At 42.7% G+C, this 22,075-nt stretch overlaps 2 protein-coding genes and 1 long non-coding RNA gene across 3 annotated transcripts in view; 1 reads left to right on the forward strand and 2 right to left on the reverse strand.

Moving 5' to 3' along the window:
* RABEP1 (rabaptin, RAB GTPase binding effector protein 1) overlaps positions 1-1,556 on the reverse strand; it is a 47,586-nt gene extending 46,030 nt beyond the window's left edge. The window contains exon 1 of the mRNA XM_053995528.1: positions 1,380-1,556. Coding sequence (XP_053851503.1) covers positions 1,380-1,413 — 34 coding nt within the window. The 5' untranslated portion in view covers positions 1,414-1,556. The remainder of the gene's footprint in view (positions 1-1,379) is intronic.
* LOC128817204 (uncharacterized) lies at positions 1,520-5,722 on the forward strand. The gene is made up of 3 exons (XR_008440130.1): positions 1,520-1,605; positions 3,657-3,854; positions 5,473-5,722. It is a non-coding gene; the product is annotated as an uncharacterized LOC128817204 (long non-coding RNA).
* A 13,034-nt stretch (positions 5,723-18,756) lies between these two features.
* IFT22 (intraflagellar transport 22) lies at positions 18,757-21,968 on the reverse strand. Its single transcript, XM_053995644.1, has 5 exons — positions 21,870-21,968; positions 21,563-21,642; positions 21,402-21,488; positions 20,562-20,764; positions 18,757-19,661 (listed from the first exon to the last, which is right to left on the reverse strand). The coding sequence occupies exons 1-5, from the start codon at positions 21,906-21,908 to the stop codon at positions 19,513-19,515; spliced, it is 558 nt and encodes a 185-aa protein (XP_053851619.1). The 5' UTR covers positions 21,909-21,968; the 3' UTR covers positions 18,757-19,512.
* Between the last annotated feature and the right edge of the window lie 107 nt (positions 21,969-22,075).

Here is a 22,075-nt window from a genome sequence, read left to right on the forward strand (position 1 = left end):
GATCTTCTAATACACTACAGACCTACAGCAACCTTTCCTGGCCAAGAGGCAGCAAACATTTGTACACTGCACAGCTCCCCTGCACACTTGCAGTGAGACAGCCTGCAAGAGCCAAGAAGAAAATCTGTTGGAAGTTGTTCTGCAGCCCTCAGAAGAACAATAAACAATGGTTATTCACCACAAAGTACAGGAGAACAACCCCTACCTACACTGACCTTATAAGCATGACAGCAGGGAAACTCACCTTCCCCTCCGTGCTCCCAAAGGACAAGCCAGCAATGACTGACCTTAATGTAGGGAAACCCCCACAATCTAAGCACCTTCATTACTATAACTCTCAAAAGGCAGGCTGAAATCCCTGAGGATAAGCACTTTCTCATGTAACTCCACAAAACGGAGAAAAAAAGAGGCCCACGCAATTCCCCAGACATGCATAATTAAGAATACATCATTGCCCTTTTCTAACAGAGTGCTTCCCCAAGGAAACCCAAATGCTCTCTAAAAGAGGAGAGCCCTGGCCTAGTCCAATGGCTGGGTAAGCACCAATCCTGCAGGATTCTGCACGTCTCTCCAGTTCTCCTATAACTACATTATGACCAGCCTCAATTTAAAATGGCTTTCTCACCCCTTCCCATACATCCCACACAGGAAACACTGTCCCTTCAACCTCACCTTCCAAGCTAAGCATTACCTACAACTTTTTTATATGCACACAGTTCTGTAACCTCTTCCAAGGTAAAAAAACATTCACAATTTCTCTCAAACCAGAGAGAAATAACCTTTCCACAGCAGGAACCTTCAGGGAAAGCTTAGCTTCCTTCTGCACAGGTACATACCGCCTTGAGAAAAGACCTGTTATTTTCTTTGTCTTTTCCAGCAAAAGAACGCACTGTTCACACTGCACATCCCGACCTGCACCTTCCGAGGTGCCTTTTCGAACACAGCCAAACATCCCCCGCCGTGGCCAAATCAATGACGGCGTCCCACCCGGAGGATCAATGTCTACCTGGATACACCGCCACCCTTCCTCTCCTCCCCTGCCAGGGCGGGGAAGCCTCATCCCATCGAGGCTGGGCTCCCCTTCCCCAGCACCAGCGCGTCCTCCCAGCGTTATCCCCGCTCCGTGCGCGCCGGGAGCCGCCCTTGCTCCACATTTACAGCCTAAAAACCCACTTGCGCTGCCTCCCGCCCCCTCCCAAGGCCTTCCCAGCCGAGCTCCCCGGGCCGCTCCCCGCTCCCTCCCGGCGGGTCCCCGCTCCGAGCGGGCCCCCGGACCCTGCCCGGCCGATCGCGCCCAGGCCGCCGCCCTCGCCCCGCGGCCGGCGCGGCTCCCAGGCGAGCCCGGGGCTGCGCAGGCCGCGCCGCCGCCCCCGCGGTACCTTCGCTCTGGGCGCTGGGGCCCGCCTGGGCCATGGCTCGGCGGGCGGCACCGCCGCGGCCTCCTCCGGGCGGGGACCGCTACGCCACGGGCAGAGAGACGGGAGCGGCCGGGCCGGGCCGCCGCCTCCTCCGCCTCATCCTGACAGCGGCCGCCGGCGGCGGGAGGGGAGGACGGGCAGGAGGAGGAGAAGCAGCAGGAGGAGGAGCCCCGCGCAGGCGCCCACGGTGAGACACGGGAGCGGCTGCGGCCGCCGAGCGGGGAGGGACCGGGACCGGGGAGCGGAGACAGGGACTGCGGGTAGAGATAAGGAGCAGGAACCAGGGACAGGCACTGGGACAAAGACCGGGAACCAGAGACAGGGCACAGCGACAAGGAACAGGCACCGTAATGGGGAACAGGGGCCAAATATTGGGACCAGGGACAGAGACAGGTACTGGGGACCGGGGACAAGAACTCGGAACAGGGACTGGGAACGGCGTGAGGGTGGCGGTGGCTTCTCCCGGGTCCCTGCCCGCCTGGCCCCTCAGCCCCGGCAACGGAGAAATCGCCGGGCCTACAGCCCGGAGGCATAATTAATGTTTATTATTGAGGACACAACACCAACAAATTCTGCCCTTTAATCACAGAATCGTTGAGGTTGGAAAGGACCTCCGAGGTCATCGAGTCCAACCTGAGACTGATCCCCACCTTGTCACCCCGGCCGTGGCACTGAGTGCCGCATCGCTGATGTGATGACTCACCCTGAAGGGGATGGAAGCACCCAAGATTCATAAATCCTCGTGGCCAAATGACCCTCAAAAGTCATGATTTGTCTGCAAACAACCAGGAAGTTTTATTAGTAAATTACACACTTGGCATGGAAATCGGTGTATTAGTATGTGGCCTATTTTTAGTTGTCACACTTGATGTCACACCAGTAATGCAGCTGTGACCTGGCTGGGCAGAGGAAGGAGCCTGTGCTGCCAAGGGGTCCCTTCCCAGCCCTCATGCTTGGGCTGTGTTGATGGAGGTTTAGTCCTTTGGTGGGTTTTAGTCCTTCCACCTCACTGGGAGAACATGTCTGAACTCCAGGTTGTAGCAATAAAATAGTAGATCTACGTCATTTGAGCACATGTGAAATCACAGAATGCAGAGTTGGAGTAGAAATTGCAACACCAGTTCCTTTCAAGGGCAGGATCTCTTGCAACTCAGTTTTCTTATGGCTTGCATACCCTAAAATGAGTCACTTTTAAACTGAATCTCACTTGTTGCCACTGTCTTTCAAAATACATGGTATGGCAAGGCATGAGATTCTGCATTTCCCATTACATTTTTGCTCATTTAAACCAAATGCAAACCTGAAATTGGGATTCTTTGAAAATTATTCCATTTTGCCCTTTTTGATCAGTTGAGGTAAATTTTTTCAGTCTTTGCTATTGTAAAAAGCAGGCTTAAAATAAAGACTTAACTTTTCGGTGTTCACAAATTGAGACATCTAGGGCTTTCTTCATGGAAATGTGGAGAACCCAGAAGTGTCAACTGCTCACAGAATTTCTGACTTAGTGGCAGGTGATCACAGGATGAAGTATTCATCACTTGAGATACGTTTACAAATTTCTTAGCTCCTTCTTAGGCTTTTTTATAAATAGCTGGATGTTACAAGCATTCAGTGCATGAATCTCCCTGAAAATCCCGTCCTGAGTGTAGGAATTGAGCTTTTGAAACTCCACCCTGGTGTGTGTTTGTATGGGTACCTCAGAGCACCCATATTAGCAGCTAGTTTCATCTTGTTCATGTTGAGGCAAAACTCTGACACATTCTGGTGGGTCAAGGATCAAACTCAGTGCAGCATCACTCCTGCTGCAAAAAGCAAGTAAGATAATAACCAGCTTGATATCTGCTGTACCCACAAGTGCTTATTAAGGGATTAATATAATTTCACTTTCATAATTTCCATAGACAGGATGATGGGATATTGACTATTGGAATTGCAATATTTCCAAGTCTCTATCTGAACTTCTGAGCTTACATTCTGAATGGGTTTTATATGTAGTTTGAAAAATAAAAGAGCTCTCAAGGGGTTTGTACTTTTATTTTCCTTTATTGTTCTTCAATTTAGAGCTGTAATAGCTTTATAGGTGTGGTTCTTACTTAATCTTTCTTTTCTGGACAGTAATTGGACTTGACAGAGTTGAAGGTTTATGTAGTATGTAATAGAATGTCTTCTAACCTGAAACAATTGAGTAACTTCCTCTGTGCCTCCAAAAATGTCCCATTTAATTCTACTCACTTGTAGTTCTTATAGCCTTGATCTCAAAGGATTTCCCAGCATGACTCAGCTAAATCTTAAAAGAAGTAAAGGAAGTTTAGCATCAGTTTTCAGTGAGAGGAAAAGGTCTTGCAGCAGAGAGCCAGCAGAGACCAGGAGTCCTGAATTCCAGTCCTGGTGGTGTGAATGTTAGACAAGTGCATTGCTAAGGAAGCAGTGACACAGGTGAGCAGAGACTATTTCTGGAATAAGCTTCTCTAGAAATAATGCTCCTAGAATCCCTTGATTTTTTTTTTTTTAATCAAATTTATTTGGCCTAAAAGCCTAACATGGACATTTTGAGCATCAGCACCACAAGCAGCAGACACGTGTGAATGGAAGATGCATCTTCCTGGAGAGTGTGTGCTGTGTCAGTACAGGTAGAGGAGCAGCTGTCACCTTGCACTCTGCCAGAAATGTAATCCTGCAGGCTCACTGAAAAAAAGAAGTTTGCAGGTTTTGTTTGAACAGTAACAGCCAGGGGCAAGCAGTGAGTGTGAGCACACAGTGGTTGCTGGAGACCAGGAGGAAACTGAGAGGGGCTGGGGTTATTTGGTTGCAAAGAGAACAGTGAAGTAATTCACATAACATATCTAGGAAAAAAAGAAGTATTTTCATCTTCCTTGAGGAAAATAAAACAACTAAGTGGAGAAAGAGCTTATTAAATCTGTTTTCCAAATAGGTCTTGTGGTTGATTGACTTCTGTGCTTATGAGTACTCAAATTCCAAATGAAACTTTCCCTGCTTATTTTTTTGATCATGTAGAAAGATTTTTCTATTTCTGTATCTTTACCTTTGCCTTTTTTTTTTTTTTTTCCTTTACTTGGGGCACTTTAACCTCAACTGAGGCATCTATTTTCACAAGGCTTTGAAGAATGTAATTATCACTGTCCTTATCTGTGACACTAGTCCCAGATCCTGAGGCTGGTTGAGTTACCCTAGCTGTATCCCAGCTCTATGTCAGGACAAGACCCAGTTACATACATTGTACTTGCCACAAAGTGCAGAGCTTTGGGGGAGTCCCTGCAACTCCAGCAAGTCCCTCCTTGTGGATGATTAAATGGGCAGGGCTGTGATCACACCGGGGAAGAGTATAATCCCAAAAGCTTTGTATTCACAGGAAGTTTGGCTAATAAATACACAGCTAATTCCTTTTGTTTTGAGTGATACAAGATACTATTGTTCAATACAACAGCTAAGCCAATTCTACAAAACCCAGAATCTTTAAAAAGATAAATTGAATTTCTGGATTTGCAAGGCCAAGTCTGCATCTGATGTGAATCCAGTGGAAACAGGCTGGTGTGTGGGAACTGAGAAGCTGGCACAGAATCAGAATGGAGATCCAAAAGGCCCTCTAAAGTGCTGCTCCCCATGTCTGCTGCTTTACTGAGCACGAAGAAGTTGGATTCCATTGTGCCCTGTATGGTAGGGGGGTTTGCACTGAATCACAGGCCCTGCTCCCAGTGTAGTTCATCTCCTAAACCACCCACTGCTGGATTCAATTCATCCAAGAAAGCTCAGTAACAAGGTGGATTTGGGAAGTGGCTTTGTGTGTTGTTAAGGCTAAACTCCAGTGCACCCACAGGGGATGAGAATTGCAGAACTGGGGCCCTCTGCCCCAGCAAGTAGGAGATTTCATCTCCCCCCCTGCTCTACCTGGAGGTGTTACACAGAGGAGAGTTGGGTAACAGTCTCCATTGGCCAAACCATGCAATGACATCACCTTTGGAGGAATGCAACAAGAATGTTTCAGATGATAAGAGTAAACATGCTACCAGAAAAAACCCTGTGTTTTAAATTCTAGGTGAAGCCCAGGGAAGCAGAATTCACACACATCTTTAAGGAGAGACTCAGTGGTGCAGGACAGCGAGCCTTGGCTTCATTCCAAAGGCAAGTAACAGCCTTGTCCTGCTCACAAAAGAGAAGAGGAAAACCAAAATTTATTTCTTGCACTTTATATATTTCTAGGTTCACCAAATTTTGTCTACTGTTTTTCTCACTTTTTTTTTTTATTGTTTAAAATAAAGTGTTCCGTTTCCTGATTTTTAAATGTTTATTTTCCTTCAGTTGAGATCAATTAAATATTAGTTCTGCAGCTAGGAGTGTTTCTGGGCTTTGGTCCTTTCTTTTTAAAGCAAAGCTTTTCGAGAAAATTTACATTCATCTAAGTATTACCATAAAGAGGCAGGTTAAAAATCCCAGATCAGTCATGCTCTTTGCTTCAAAAGTTTTTCTGGAATGCAAGGAATTTAGTCTGGAACAATTACATTATTTGCAATGGTAACTTCTTAATGAACCCTGGAATAGTTTATGTGGTTAAAAACCTTTTCAAGAGCAATTGAAAAATTATGTTATCCCATCTATTGTTTAAAGGATTCCATGTGGTGCTGTTCTTTGAATATATGGGAAGAAAATTGAGCCAAAAAAAGAAAATTTGGCAGGCAAAAAATCGAAGTGCTTGCATTGGCTCTAAATCCAGATATATACATATTAATGATCTCATTTGAAAGATATCTATATTAAGATCTGAAAGCTCTTGGTGTTCCCAAGGGACAAGCTCATTGAATGTTGTGATATACCATGAAACTAAACAAGTTTTCTTACTGCAAAATAACCAAGAAATCAGAAATTCAGTCTGTGTGAGTAACAAAGGGCACATTAAGAACACAGTCTTTTGGGTAACCTTGTTCAGCAGTACACCAGAATTGCCATTGCAGGGAGGCACAACTTTGCTTTGTGCTTACACACTCCTTCCTGGGAAGAGCTAAAAATATGCCATACCCCATTCAGACTCACTAAAGCTGCATTGCAAAGTTACCTGCACACATGCAACTACTGCAATACCAACATCTCTACTTGAATCTGTGCTGAAGGCAGACTTGGACAAAGGCTCCCTCCTGGCAGCACTGTTATTGCAGCAGGATGTCACAACAGAGTGCAGAGGCACCAGCAAGGCCCATGTCAGTCACTGTGGAGTTTTTTGGTGGTTTGGTGTTTTTTTTTTTGTTTGTTTTGTTTTTTGTTTTGTTTTTTGTTAGGGTTCGGAGTTTATTAGTTTTTATTTATATTATCATTTTATAAACTGTGAGTTTCATAGCATTTTATTTTAATAAACTAAAAATGGAGTCTTATTTCTTTTTTTACAAAGTCTTTTAAGGATAAACTGTTTAATTAAGAAATTATGCTTAAATTATTTTTAACTTCATAACTAATTACCTGTAGTTTATAATGTGGACTTTTTAGTCTAATTATATAATACTATTTAAACTTGTGAAGAAGAAGGGCTAGCTTCTGTTTTAAAACTTTTATCTTGTTTTATATATATTACTATATTTTAAAACCTTTAAGTTTTCTACTAAAAGTCTGAAATTCTCAGTAACCAGGGTTCCAACAAGTCACCACACATTTCTCAGAGTTCGCCGAGCACACCCAACGTGGTCCTGCTTGTGGAGACTGCAAGGGCAGTGGGACTCCAGAGAGAGCTCTCTTGGTTTTCACTCTGTACATGAGGTTACACTTTTCTTTTAAAAACCTAAAGTAACAACAGTGTTTCTGCTTCCCGAGGCTGTTTTACACTCAAGTATTGCCTGTAGCAGCAGTTCTCTAAGCAGCAGCCCGTGTGAGCAGTAGCATCTCCTGCACTCAACTCCTGAATCTTGAGGCGGCCGGTTCCTTAACCTCGATGGGATGAGTCATGTCACATCTGCAGCACTGGGCCATTTATCCTATTTTCTTCCTCTAAGGCACAAGCAGCTCAGTTATCCCATAAATTCTAATGGTTTGCAATGCCCACGTGCCAAGAGAAGACGGGAGTGTTGCAAGTACTGTAAAATTCATTGTCCCGTGTGTGTCGTATTAAATGGTGTAGCCGAAAGATTTCCATGTTAAGGCTTCAACAGCAGTGCTCAGTTTGGAGTGTTTTATTCATCCGAGTGCTGTTAACCCTCAGTTTGTCCCTTTCAGAGCTGTCTTTGGAGACATTTAGAAGGAGGATACCCAAGAAAACAGAGCAGTCTTTGTGTGAACAGTGTACTAAGCAGCTGAAGAGTTGCTACAGGCTTTCAGGGGATCACCAAATCTGTGCAAGTCAGATGAACTTCAGATGAACTAGCCTACCCTCTGAAATGCTTAATCCAGGTAGGATTGCTGGAAAGTGTAATTCAAGGCCTTCCTCCAGGTGGGATTCTTCAGTGATTCCTGAGTCTTTTCTGGGGCTGTGGTGGTCAGACAGAGGTGGTCCAATCCAAATACTTATCAATACAGGTTTAAATCCCACACCTTAGGTCAGTGGGTACATCCATCTAGTCCAGATGTTTCTCATCAATGCCACCCCATCCTTATGAGTCCTTTTATTCTCTTTTTCTCTGATTTCTCCTAAATGCTACAGCGATCTCTCTATTTGCTTCTTTATTTTGCTAGAGTGCCTTTTCCAGACCTATGTTCCTTAGATGCAGACACACAAAATATTTTGTACTTCTATTGCACCTTCTGTTGAAGAAAGAGCCTTTTAGAAAAGCTGGAAGAGATGGAATTATCTCCAGTATACAAGGCTAAGCAACTTCAAAGAGACAGCCTCATTTGCCTGGGGATGAACAAAAATCAGCAAAAGAAAAAAACCCTGAACATTTAACTCCTATCTCCTACTGGTTTGGTTGGGGTTTTTTGTTTTTTTGTTTTTTTTTTTTTTTTGTTTTTTTTTGGTGGTTTTTTTTTGTTTTGTTTTGTTTTGTTTGTTTGGTTTTTTTTGGTTTTTTTTGTTTGGTTGGTTTTTTTTTGTTTTTTTTTTTTTTTTTTTTTTTTTTTTTTTTTTTTGCCATAAAGTATATTTCCTTTGCTTATTCATGACACCCTTAAAAATGCCAAAAATCTTCTGACCTTCTTATGAAAAATAACCAAAGACAAACATCTGGTGCAAAATCAATATTTCTTAGTAGGCAAAAAGATCAAACAAACTCATTTTCTATAGGATCTGTCTGATTCTCTCAAAAAGGTGATGAGATAGCTTCCCTACCTCACTCAGGCAGCATTAAGAAGCTCCTTTCTCCCCTGAGACCACAGGAGGTTTCACATTGTGTTGTTAACCTCCCTCAGATCATCCCCTCCATGCACAATCCTAGTCACATTTACATGCAGACATAATGTCACTCAGCCCACTTGGTGCCACTTACATCTCCTTGTTGCTATGGGGAACACTGATAAGGAGCCAATTAGCAAATAAAATATGTGAGGCCGAATGTGAAAGCCACTGCTCAGTGGATTTGTGTGTGATAGGCAGTGACATTTCATTTGGCATTTGTCCTTACCTAGCTGAGCTTCTTCCACTGCAACCTCAGCTACATTCTGTGTAGTCAAAACATGCTCTTCTTGGGATTTAGAGGCTTAGACGTGCAACTGTATCTGATCCTGGGGAAATTTTACAGCTCTCGGGAGAAGTGGGAGAGTTGGAAAGCGCTTTTGCAGCATGGAAGTGCCAAGAGCACCATCCAGTGCTTGAGCTGAGTAAACACACAAGAACTCGGTGGCGTTGGGACAGAAGCAGCTCTGTACATCCCATGGCTCAGCTGCACCTGCTGGGATGCACGAGGAGTTCATAGGAAGAGACTACAGCCTGTTAGAGAAGGAACTTATGAGGGAAGGCTGGCAGAGCTGTCAGCCTCTCAGGAGGGCAGGAGACAACCGAGAAGGTCACATCTTTTAAAGAGCAGCTGTATTCTGAGTTAGAGTTACTGACTGAGGGAGCAAGAGATACAAGGAAGGAGGAAATGGAGGTGGCAATAGATGGGGCCAGTTAAGAAAAGTAGGTGAATTAAATCCATGATGGAGAGGAGCTACTGCAGAGAGAGAAAACTGGGCCAGATACTGATCCTGTTGTCCTTCCCTTTTGCAGAGTTGAATCAGCAGAAAGAGACTAGGAGGCTGCACTGGCAGCTGAGAAAATAAAGACGTGACCTCAGCTGCCACTGCACAGTCTCAACAGCCTGGTGCTGTTTGACAAATGTAGGTAGTCCTGAATTTCAAAAATTAAAATAACTTGGAGAAAGGTTTTGCACAGATATGTGCACTAAGTAGTAATTCTTAGTACATATGGCTACAGGCTGTTAATGAACTAGAGAGAAGGAAATAATAGGAGAACAAGGAGTCCATGGGGCTAAAAATGGGCACAGACAAAAAATAATGTTATCTGTAAAGAAGTGATACCCAAATAGATGTCCAAGAAAAAGGATGCAACTTTTTTGTGGACTAGGAGCTATGCAATAATCTGTGGAAACTCTAGGTAAGCAAGGAAATATGAATTTGGTATATTGTGAACCAGATATTTATTAATCAGAGATGAAGAGTGCTCCAGTTTAGCACAATATTTGTAGTAACATATCACTAATATACCCTCCCCAAAACAAGACTTTGGGCATAATTTGGAAATGCTGTAATCCAAGACAGCTCCTCTGTTGTGTTCAGAGTTCCCAGAACACTAAGAACAGCTTAGCATATGTTTGCTCTTACTCTTTTTATATTAAACTTGCAAAGAGCAAAGAGAGCAAAACTCACTTCTTTGATTAATATTAAGCAGAGTTTTGTTTGTGCCCTGTGGCAGAAGTGCCCAGATGGAGTGGGCTGGATACTGAAAACACAAGAAGCATTTAGTGTTCTGTGGAGCTCTGTTAAAGTTGTCTGAATAGAACATCTGGTATCAAATATTTGGATAAATCAGTTTCTGCAAGTATTTGGACCTGCTCTGGGTCTGTGCTTTGTTCCAGCTTTGCATTCCCTCTCTTCCTTCCTTGTTACTAAAGCCAGTAGATGATGGTTTATTGCCTGGTGCAGCCCATTAAAGTCCCTTTGTTGGGGCTTGGCAATTAGCTGAGCAGAAAGAGTGTAAAAATCACTTTGACATCTGTGGGGTTGAAATGGCAACACTGACTTAAGATCTCCCTGAAAGGTTTTTTATCTGTCCGCAAGGTGATGCAGAAAGAAGAAAGAAAGGTTATCCAGAGGTTTTGGGAAGATATTGTCTGATGTGTCTGCAGAGCGGGACTCTCTTTGAGAGCTTTTGTCTGTGTAAAAAGTGCCTGCCCACCATAAGGCCCTAGTGGGGATATATCCATGCAACACCTGCCTGCCAGGGAAGGTGAATGCTACCCCACAGCTCAGCACTTCCAAATGCCACTGCTAGCCCAGCCTTATGTGTCAGGAAAATTCCTGCAGAGCTCAGGAATGTGAAAACAGGAGCTGTTGCGTATCATAGAACTGATGCCACTCGACAGATGGAAGTGCCCATACTGCAGTCACACAACATTCCACAGCCCTGTTCTTCCCAAAAATCATCCCACTGTTGGGCACAGTGAGAAAGGGCAGGCTCTCACATCACCAACTGTGACTGCAGAGGTGAGTCAAGGGCTGGTGCATATGAACCACCCAAATTAGAAATGTTTGAGATTAATCCTTTCACTTTAGGAAGTGTCTCAGCTAAGGAAGGCTGAGTACACAGAGCTACTGTCACCCTGGCTGAGACTTTGGACATTTGGCTTCACTCTTGGACAGATTTTCCTATGAATGGTGTTTTCCCCTGTAAATTTTACCAAATTTACCTGCTCAGAAGCTCTGACTCCTGGATCTATGACCAAAGCTTTGAAAGAGCACCAAATGGGAATTCCTAAATTGCACTCAGAGTATTGTAAAGAAATGGTTTCATGTATAGTAACCAAGAAAAATGTCTCACAATGTAACATTCTCTTCTACTAAGAAAATAAGGTGTTTTGAGTTACATTCCTTTAGATGTCTTGCTATGTTTAAAGGACTGGATTTCTTCTCTTTTGTCTTGTTTTCAGACTTGATACATCAAGAAAACTTCAGAGGAGTTATTATTGCCTCACACCAATGGTAAGGGGAAAGGGAAGCAAGTTATTTATGTTTAATGTTGTTTTGTGCCAGATGTTTTGCTGGTAGAAATCCATAGCTCCACAGGCATCAATTTCTTCAGGATCTGGAATGTTTGACACAATTTTTTTTTTCTCCTTTCTGGATGGTCTGTAAAGGAAGCTGCTTGATTTTGCAATATTGAATATTCACGCTGAGAAGTTATAAGCAAAAACAAAATAATGAGAGACAGGGTCTCTAATAAGCTTCCTGTCACATGAGGCTGTGGTTCTGGTGAAGCAGATGTGGTTGCTGACTTGTTTCCAAAATGTTTGTTGAGTGGTGATTAGATTCTGTCATAGTGATGTTATATCCCTGTGATCTCATTCAATACAAGTAGTTCTGCAAACAGTGAATATTTTTTTCCTATGGATTTATATCTTGGACTGTGTTTAGGCATGGATTCTCTGATGTCTAATGGGGATTTAATTCATTTTAGCCTGTTTCTTCAATGAGAAATGAATAATCTCTCTTAACTTGGCTGTCTATTTTCACAGAACTTGCATACTTAAATACTGTAAGTTCTAAAAATCTGAGTGGGAATTTTGAACCAGTTCCAACACTACTTGGGGCCAATTTGTATAAACAAACATAAACATGAGTCTCGTTTTCTTACAAAAGTAAAAGATAAGACTCAATCTTTATTACTTTGTATTTCCACATTACCTGCTTGATTCTCTTCTGGTTTATTTGTGATCAACCATATGGTTTATTTATAAAGCTGTATGAAATATGGGACTTTTTTCCACATTGAATGCATATTAAGTCATCATTAATTTATGCTTGTTATAGGCCACACAAGAGGTCACATTCTCTTTTTACTGTCCTTGCTGGAGCATGGGAAAGAGGTAAAATGCATTTTAACTTACATGTTTGCACAGGCAAGTGCAGAGAAAACTAATTCTAAAAGAAAAATTATCTATTCTATCACCAGTTCTGGTGAAGGAAATGTAGAATTAAAATTATCTTTTGGATTGCTGAGTCCAGTCTTCTGCTCCTGTAGTGAGCCAAGTTTCCAATCTTTTTCATAAACAGCTTGGTGCTATTCAAAAATATGCTCTTTCCTCCTTGTTGTCTCTCCTATTCTCCCAGTTTCCCACTTTATTTGGTGTTCCAGAATTTCCTTCTTTTGATGGGAAAGAAACCTTTTCATTTCCATGGTCAATTTAGGCATGTTTCTCTTGTTCTGTGAAATTCCTAAAAAATTAATTACTGCAGGTAGCCATGTCTGTATAGGGAATAAGGGAGGAAAACTCTTATAAGAGGACAGAAAATCTTCACTTGGATAAATCCTTAAGACTTAAGTCTGTTGGAAACTAGGCTTTAACAGCACTTAGCATAAAGTGTTTGTGTATCTGATACTACCAGGTTTTTCTGAGACTGGCAAATGAATTATTTAGTAATGGAAACTGCATGTGCATGTGTTTGGCTTCTGTAGGTTCACGTGATAGAAAACTGTAAGAGTGTCTGTAGGGATCACAACTGCACAACTTTGTGTCTTATACCCTATGTCTTAACAGGGCTCAGAAATTCCCATTTAGCTGGGTAGAAGAGAGAGAACAGAGTGGCAAGTCTCAGCTTTTATTGCTAATGCTTTAATGTAAAATAACATTTATGTCCTGTAGATTTGGTTCTGTGCAGGTCTGCGTGACTTAAAATTTATTACACCACTTCATATTTGTGCATCTCTCTCCAATTCCTGGATATGAAAGACATTAAAGGTCCAAAAGGTTACCTTTATGTTAATAGCTCCAGATATACCCAATATTTAACTTCCCTGGATGAAGGAATTGCAACAAGGGCTGGCTTGTCCTGTTAGCATGTGACAGTGTCAGCCCTGTGTGCTGCAAAGCTTCATGGAGCCTTGGAGAATAAAAAAGAAAAAAGCCAAGTGTACGCTCAATGGAAAACAGATGGAGTTTTCATTAGATATTACTTTTAATGATCTGCTTTAAAAGTAAAGATACACCATTCTGAGCAGAAGGGCCTCATAATAGCTGTGTTTGGGTCCCAGGCTCATTAACTTAGCTACAGATAAGCAAGACCGCAAGATCTTTGTATCATTAGAGGTTCCAGTCAAACTTGCCTACCATTATTAGAATTCCAAACACAGCAGAACTATTTTGGAGCCTTAACAATAATTTATCCTGAAGATGTATCTTTATTTAATGATTCAGAGTTGTTATTATGGGCCTGGCAATCAGTTGCTCAGTTTCTGGAGTATTACCATTTAACCTAGGTCAGGATAAAAATCCTGGAATATTCATTGCAGGGCAGACCTGAGGGCCTATTCTTTACAGTCCACTTGGGTGTGACTGTCCCAGATGGTGTCACTGGCTGTGAGAGGTGACCCCAGCAGTCTACAAAACCTGAAGATCCCTCCTAAAAAGAGGGACCCTGCAATCTGTGCCTGTGGGTACTAAATCAGCTTTTGACATGTAAAGAACAATGCAATCCCAGGGTTTTAGGAATAGATGCTTGCTGCCAAACCACAAGAAATGCTTTTGTCTGGAACTCATGGAGCAGTAACATAGCAGTGGAGGGTGTACCCTTGTCTGTTATTCCCTCTGAGCAATTTCTCAGAGACTTGTTACCAGGATTCAGATAGATTTCATGGAACTAGGAGAGAAATAGGCTTTAATTTCTTTACAAAAGGAGGGAGAGACAATAGAACTCAGCAAAACGTGGCATTTTTTTTATTTCTGTCTGAAAGTTATGCAAGCAAAACCCAGTGCCCTTCTTCAGGCAGTACTCTCTAAAGAGAGACTCATGTGAGAAAATTTGTGTTATCTTTCTTCTGGTGTGAGTTGATAAAACTGCTTCATTTCCTCTGCATATGTGTAAATACAACCTATGTCTTCAGCTGATCTCTAGCTGGGGAGCACAAATCAGAATGCAAGTTTCTCAAAGTTCAAGGAAGTTTGAAGCTGGAGCTGATGTTCTGATTCAGTGCTACCTCTGCAGAAGAATACCTGCATGAATAATAAAAAAAAAAAGCAGCCTCTTGTTTTCACAAGAGATAGACTAGAAGGATCAAGTCCAGTGACAATCTATCACACACTGCTGATTAAACACTGTTATGGAACCAGCTTATTTTCCCACTCTGTTAGAAACCTTCTTTAACTTCCAGACTAGAGTTATTGGTTTGTTCACATTTAGTATTGTGCCAAAGCTGCCTTTTAGTTTAGATTATTACACACAAACAGAATGCATTAGATTTCCTCTGCTTTTTGTCTCTTTCAGAAAAATAAAAAACAAAAAACAAAACTTGTGTTCAAAGTCAAATTATTTCCACATGCAATTTAAGGGCAGGGGGAGAATAAGCAAAAGGAAGACATGGTGAGAGCTTTATAGTTAGGTTTGTGTACCTTAGTTACGATGGCCCAACCCTTTTTCAACAACAGTTCTGCTCTTCTGATTGCTCCTGTTACCTTATGTCCAAGTAATTGCAGTGGATTTCTTTCTGTGTGATTTTTTTGCAGACATCAAGGATTTCCCCTTGCTATGTTGCTAGAGTGGAAAAAACAACACTTATACAATTGTTTCTTTCTTCTTTAGCCATTCAGTGGCCTTTTCCTGATTCAGTGTATCTTTATGAGCATGGATGGCCAAACCTGAACAAGCCAGTTCCATCACAGTGGTGATTCCAGCACCAGGTGAGAGGCTCCCACTTTAGTTTAGGAAGAATTTTCCCAGGATGAATTCTCAGCAAATTCTAAGCAGGTGACTTGCCAAGGTGTCTAGTTATGCAAACCTCAGTCACCCAAGGGGAAACTTGTCCTAAGTAAATAACCTGTATGGATCAATGCAAAAATGCACACTGAAGTGACAAAAGGTTTGCTATGTACACGGGAGTTAACCCCTGCACTGCTCAGGGTAGCAGCACATGGTGTCTGGTACTCCTGGGTGCCATGGTGTCCATGTGTGCACACAGAGCACCGACTGAACCTGGGGGAATTACTCCTGCAGTGTTTCCAGATTCTTGGGGAAGACAACTTCTCAACAAGGTAAATTGGTATTTGGCAGATCCTTGCTGCACCAAGTATTCCGCCAGTGGAGAATTCTGGAGAAGTGATTAAGAGGAAATGCAAGTGACCTCCAGAGCAAGGTACTCCTGTTGAAAAGCTGAGTTGTTTAAGATGTAATTTTAAGAGGTCCTGGATACCTTCTAGAAGTTGTTTCTTAAAGCATCTGCATGTCAGCACCCTAGATATTTTAAACTGAGCATGCAAAACCCCAGCATGGATGGGCACTCTTCATGAGGGGGCCTACATGACTCCCTTTAGTCACTTGGCAACACAATAATAGAAATAGGAACGTGGGATTTCTTATGTCTATTGTGTCCATTAGAACAATACTGCTGAGAGCAACTGAGACCAAAGGCCTGGCCTTCAAAATATATTACTTGAAAAGAAAGCTGCATTTTTTTGGTAAGGTCCAAATGTATTTCATTCAGCTTTGCTGCTACTCCCAAAGTTTAGTTGTAAACAAGTCACACATCTGGGTAGCACTGCCTGTAAATGTCTTCATCCTCGCCAGGAACTACTGGCTTCACAATGTTCTGTGTGTGCAGAAAGCAGCTTGTAAGAGGTAAGCTGAGCAAACTCTTACAACTGAAGAGCTTAAATGTCTTCAGTGACCGGCCTGCAAAGTAGCCACAGTCTTTAACTTTATGGATATAACCCTGAAGTCTTGAAATTCTGCATTTTAGCCCTGCAGAGTTCCTCTGATTCTGACTGCTCCCTATCAAATTCCCATGCTGACTCTTTGTCCAGACAGGTCAGCTGTCCAGAGCGATGATGTACTAACTGCTTTGGTGGGAGGTGAGTGTGAACTTGAGTAGAACTCAGGTACAGCTATAAAGGGTTTTGTAGCTATACAGCAATAAAACTTTGAAAACCATTTCTGTACATCATAAACAAAATGAAGTAAGCTGTCAGAATTATCATTAATCAGTGCCAAAATAATGTTGCACCTGAATAAGTTCTGCTGAAGTGACAGGTTGTTTTCTCACTGCACAGTTGGCATATCCTGGAAACTTTGGATTCTGCACTCTGGGGACTGAATTCATTTGGATTAATTAATATTTAAAATGTTCTATGCTCCTGATTCCACCCTCAGTTCCCAAAACCATGACAGAAAAACCACTGGAAAAAATACCCACTGAATTGCAGTATAGACAGGGATCCACAGAAGGGGTTAGGGAACTTGGAGACTCCCAATTTGTGCACAGCTGATACAAAACCAGAGTTTGGAGTTCATGGCTGCTGACAGGATGAGAAGGGGACATGACCTGCCCACTCTAAGAGACTGAGGACACCTGGAGAAGGCTACATTTTGGAGGAGTTGACAGACTTCACTGCCTTTCTCTTCTTGGAACGGCCATTCCAAAAAGCCTTTGCAAACTTCCCAGCATGGTGGTGAGGTCCTCAGCATGGAAGAATAAAATAAGAGTGCTCTTCCTGCGAAGCTGCTGTTCTCCTCTGCTCCTAGACTGTTCCTACTCCCAAGCACACAGCTTGCCAGCTGATTTGTGGCTGATTGCCACATGCTCCCAGTTTCTTTTACACTTGCCTGGCACTTCCTTGGCCTCCCAAGCAGAAATAGGACAGAGTCCAGAACCACCACCCCTCATGAGCCACCTGGCTTCAGGCACAGAGACTCAACTGCCCCTACAGTCTGAGTAACACCAGGATGTGGCATCTCCTGGGGCTCTGCAGGCACGGAGAGCTCAGAAAGGCAGAGACAGAGACCCCACGGGCGCTGCTTGGCATTCCCACACCTCTCTCCTAGCTGGGTGTCCCTGATGGCCTTTGTAAATCATTAATGAAAGATACTTCCAAATAAATACTTTCTCTGTTATCGTCTCCAGTACTAAAGATTAATTTTGCAGGAGTCTGTGCCTTTACTGTTCTTCAGAAGTGACAGAAATTCATTGCTTGGCCAGATTTTATGAATGATGTTCCATATTTATTGTGTATTATGACCTTTTTGGATGATATGAAGTCGAGTCTAGGCATCTGTCTTTGGTTCTAACACTATTTTTCTTCTCTGATGAACAGTGAGTTGCAGTCTATACATACCTGTAATTTACAACATTTTTTTGAGTTTAAAGTAAGATCATGATTAACATTTTATATGAAGCAAGGTGGTGAACAGGAGAGTTCATTGACTTTTAAACCCTGGAATCACCCAAACAGTTTTACATTCCAAGTAAAATATTTGGTAGGTTTCACACCAGTCTTTTACCAGTGAATATCACAATGTTGCTGTTGGGAAAAACTGAATTTATTAAGGCAGTATATTTTAAAAATTGGCTCCAGCACCACACAGCTGGAAACAAGGAAAAAGTAATCTAAGGCAGCATGTAAAAAACTGTTCTCTAGTTAGACTGTGTATTTTTAATAACTGCCTCCAACAGACCACCCTATGACACTGAGTGCCAGCACGGAAAGCCTGATTGTTCAAGAGTCATGTAAATAAGATGTAAATGTTGAAATGCCAACCTCCCACTATTCACCTCCAACCCATTCTTTTCATCTTTTCCTGCTTATTTCACTTGTTTATTTCCTGGTATCCTTTCTCTCACGGATGTTTTCCTTCAGTACCCCCCTCTTTGCCTCCCAGAACCTACTGTAGCTTTTAGCTTTAATGGCAGAACAGGAACTGTTCAGTGATCTTCTAATCTTTCACCTCACATGCCACTTGCACAAAGGCAGGCTACTCACTGCTTAGAGAAGAACTGTGAAAATAGGAAAAAATAGTAGATTTATTAGGCTGGATCACAAAAAATCCAAGAATCTCTTACTTCTGTTGTCTTGCACTAAAAGACATGAAGTACTTCCTGGCTTATAGCATACTTTCTCTAAAGGATGTTTACTAAAAGATAGTGTCAATGTGGTGTCATTTCTTTGGCTACTTGGGTGCAAGTTTTTGTAAATGTCTTGTGTTGTTGGCTGAAATATATTACAATTTAATCACTATTTTCCTTACTAAAAATGAAACAAGTTGCTAAGAATTCCACAAACCCATAATTAACTTCCCCTTTGAGAACAAAGAGGATGCATTTTTAAAATGTTTTTATTGCCTTCGTAATACATGATACAAAAAAAATGTCTTCTGCAGCAAAACACACAAAGAACAGGAAAGAGAGCAAACTAAACAAATCAGAAAGTAAATTATCTATGAAACCATTTATTTCAATTCAACAGGGAACATAACATTTTGAAACAGCTTTTCCTCCCCTGGAGAATGCAGAACTTATTTGAGCTCCTGATAGAAGTCAGAATATTGCATTAAACCAAGATTTCAATTCCTTTCTCCCAGAGAGACCTAAACAGTGTCCTCACGACATGTTCATTTTGTTGGAATAGAAGAAAAACTTAGACTTGAGAAAGACTGCAACCTGCTCTGTCCTGCCAAGGCAATGGCTGTGCAATGTGCTCTCCTCAAGGGAAAGACAAGGACAACTTGGAACATAAAAACATGGATTCTACACCATGACTTCTCAGATCTCTATTCCAATCAGTTTGTACTCCAAAGACAAGCCCTCTCCAGCTAGCATGAACACCTTGCCCAGATGCTTCAGCACAACTCCAGTGTCTTATGTTCTGTCAGGCTTTCTTCTCCAAGCAGCCCTGCACAGAGGAATTCTGCAGACATGACCCATACCTTTGTATTTTGGGCCACACCAACATGGTAACACCTTCCTGTGCCTCTGATGCCAAAGTGCAGCTACAAAGCTGCACCCAGATTCCTGGATGTGCAGCCATCTCCTTGGCAGCACAGTTCACTGGATGTCAGCCCTTCTTCACAGACTGAAGTATTTGTAGCCTGGCAAATTCTCCTTGGGAGGGTCTGTTCACAGGCTAGTATAGCTTGCAAAGGGAAAATCATATTTTTTCTTCCTTGTTCAGTATATTTTTTAATATTAAGAGATAATTGACATTTCTTCCCTCTCTCTGCTCTCATTTATTATGGAGATAATGCTTCTGAAGTACTTGATAAATTCCATCCGAACATCTTCAGGATCTTCCTCTAAGTTGGAATGTATCAATTTTAGCTTGTTCAGTGGATAAGCTTTGAAAATAAATAAGAATAATTAGGCATATTCCTCTTGTAAAGGAAATAGTCACAATCATGAGACAGCTCAGCTGGAATTCAATGGTACACAACGTTTGACACCCCAGATAACACAGAGCAGGGCAAGGAGAAATGCAGCAGAGTTTGTCAGTGTTGCAAACAAATACAGCTTATTGCCAGATTCAATTCTTCAAAGTTTATTATTATTGAAGTGTAAAGTCTGGATTTGGTCTCATATTCAGTTAAGCAGAATTAAACAAATTGAGCACTGAACTGCAATTTTATTATTTAAGTGATATGATACTCTTTGATTACTTCAAAATTATGGAATGATATTGTTGTATTAAATATGTATTAATATATTAATGCTTATAACAAACATGTGTTTGTTTAAACACTGGAACAGGTTGCCCAGAAGGGAGTGTGTGTTTTCACAGCCATAAATAGCCACAAATAATTTTGCAGTATCTAAGGTACCTATTGCTAATTTTAAGATGCAGCTCATTAGCCTTTTATTTCAAAGAGCTCCTGTTCTTTTGGCTGGCAAAATACAGACTTAAATGCCCTAAAAAATGTCTGTTACAAAAAAAAAAAAAAAATCCAATGTAAGAACCAAACTACGACTCATGAGGAAATATGGCAGGAGTTCTAATTTCTGCTTCAGCTGCATACACACTTGGAGAAGCCACTGAAACATTCCCTTCCCCTTCCCCATTCCCAGAAACAGGAATATTGCTCACCTTTGAAATCCATTATTTCTGTTTTTTCAAAGCACTTTAGCGTTCTTTAATCAACAGATTTAGATGAAAAATGCAAGCCATGAGGTATTAACAATTTTAAAGACACAAAGATCAATGAAAAACTCTGAGCTACTAATGGAGTTTTCCATCTCCTTACCCAAGGACAGGTTTTCTGTGTCCCCTGCACTGCCTGGCTTGTGATGTGCCACCAGGAGACACTGACTGTCAAGCAGTGGCTGCTGCTGCACAAAGCATGAGTACCACATCTCGATTTCTTTCAGGTGGCTGGGCAGCTCAGGGTTGAAGATTATTATTACACCATGAGAGTCCTTCATCAGAGCTGGCCAGCATGTTTCAAACCTTGAAAAACACAGAAAAATGAAAGACTGAGAGCGGTAGAGCAGAAACATGCACTCAAATTTCCTCGTTTTTTCCCGTTCTCAAGAACACATTAAGTACTTTTTTAACTATAACATCAGTAACCATGCCAGTTATAGATCATATTCCAAGTATTTTGACTTACCTATTGTGATAGTTGATCCCATGATTTTCTAATTTGATGATTTTCTGACAATGTAGAACTTGGTCAAATGCTCATACAAACTTAATTAAACATTGCCCTAAAAATGGATCATTCACAATTCCATCTTTTAGAAATTAAGGCCTCAATCATATGCATCCATTGTTTGAAGTCCACTCACATAATTTAATGGAGATGAAGGCAATTACAGAGTGGGCCTCTGTCTCCTGTACCTGTAACTTCATTCCAGGAGTTGTGGACTTTACTGTTTGAGTCAGTCCTTATCCAAAACAGAGTTCAGGGGTGATCATGGCAGACCTTACCTAGTGTTGAATGCTTTACAACAGAAACTATAAAAATATATTGGGATAACGAGTCAGGAAGAGTCCTCATGTCAAACACATTGCCTTAAGAGTATCTTGTAAACACATCTATCAGGAGTTCAGTAACCTGGAGGAAGTAACAATGCTGGCTTACTTTTGATCACCACTGCAATCCCACAGCTCGAATCGACAGCCAGCTCCCTTGTTCCCACTGAGGTTTGGCCTCTCATACTCCAGGATCCTGCGGAGATGACGGATACGCAATGGGACGTGATGGCACCCAGCGGCACAGCAGAGCGCGGGGCTCTCGCTCACCTGACCCCCTGCGTGGGGCTGTAGCTGCAGATCCCTTCCGTGCTCTCGGACACGAAGTTCGCCAGCACCGACTTTCCAGACTGGCACAACGCGGGGGTGAAAGACACACGTAGGAATTGAATGCGCCAAAGCCACAACGTCGGTGCTCACCCAAGTCCCCCGCGCCATCCCTCCCGCTCAGCCCCGGTGCGAGCAGGCCTGGTCCCGCTTCCTCCTGCCTGCCCTCCCTCCCAGTCTCCACCGCAGCGGCCCCGCGGGGCTCGGCGGTGCCGTTCGGGCGCTCCCGGGGCTCCCGGCCCGCGCTCACCTCACGGGGCCCCACCAGCAGCACCTTGGCCCTCAGCATGGCGGGGGGCACGGCGCCCCCCCGCGGCCGCTGCCCGGCAACGCGCGGGGCGGTGCCAGCGCGCGGCCATTGGCTCTGCCGCCGTCACGTGACGGGAGGGGCGGGGCGCGGCGTGAGGCGGCGGCTGCGGCGCTCGGGCCCGGGGGCCGTCCGCGCTCTGTCCTGTC

This window comes from Vidua macroura, chromosome 20, assembly GCF_024509145.1.
Source record: "Vidua macroura isolate BioBank_ID:100142 chromosome 20, ASM2450914v1, whole genome shotgun sequence".
Taxonomy (NCBI): Eukaryota; Metazoa; Chordata; class Aves; order Passeriformes; family Viduidae; genus Vidua; species Vidua macroura.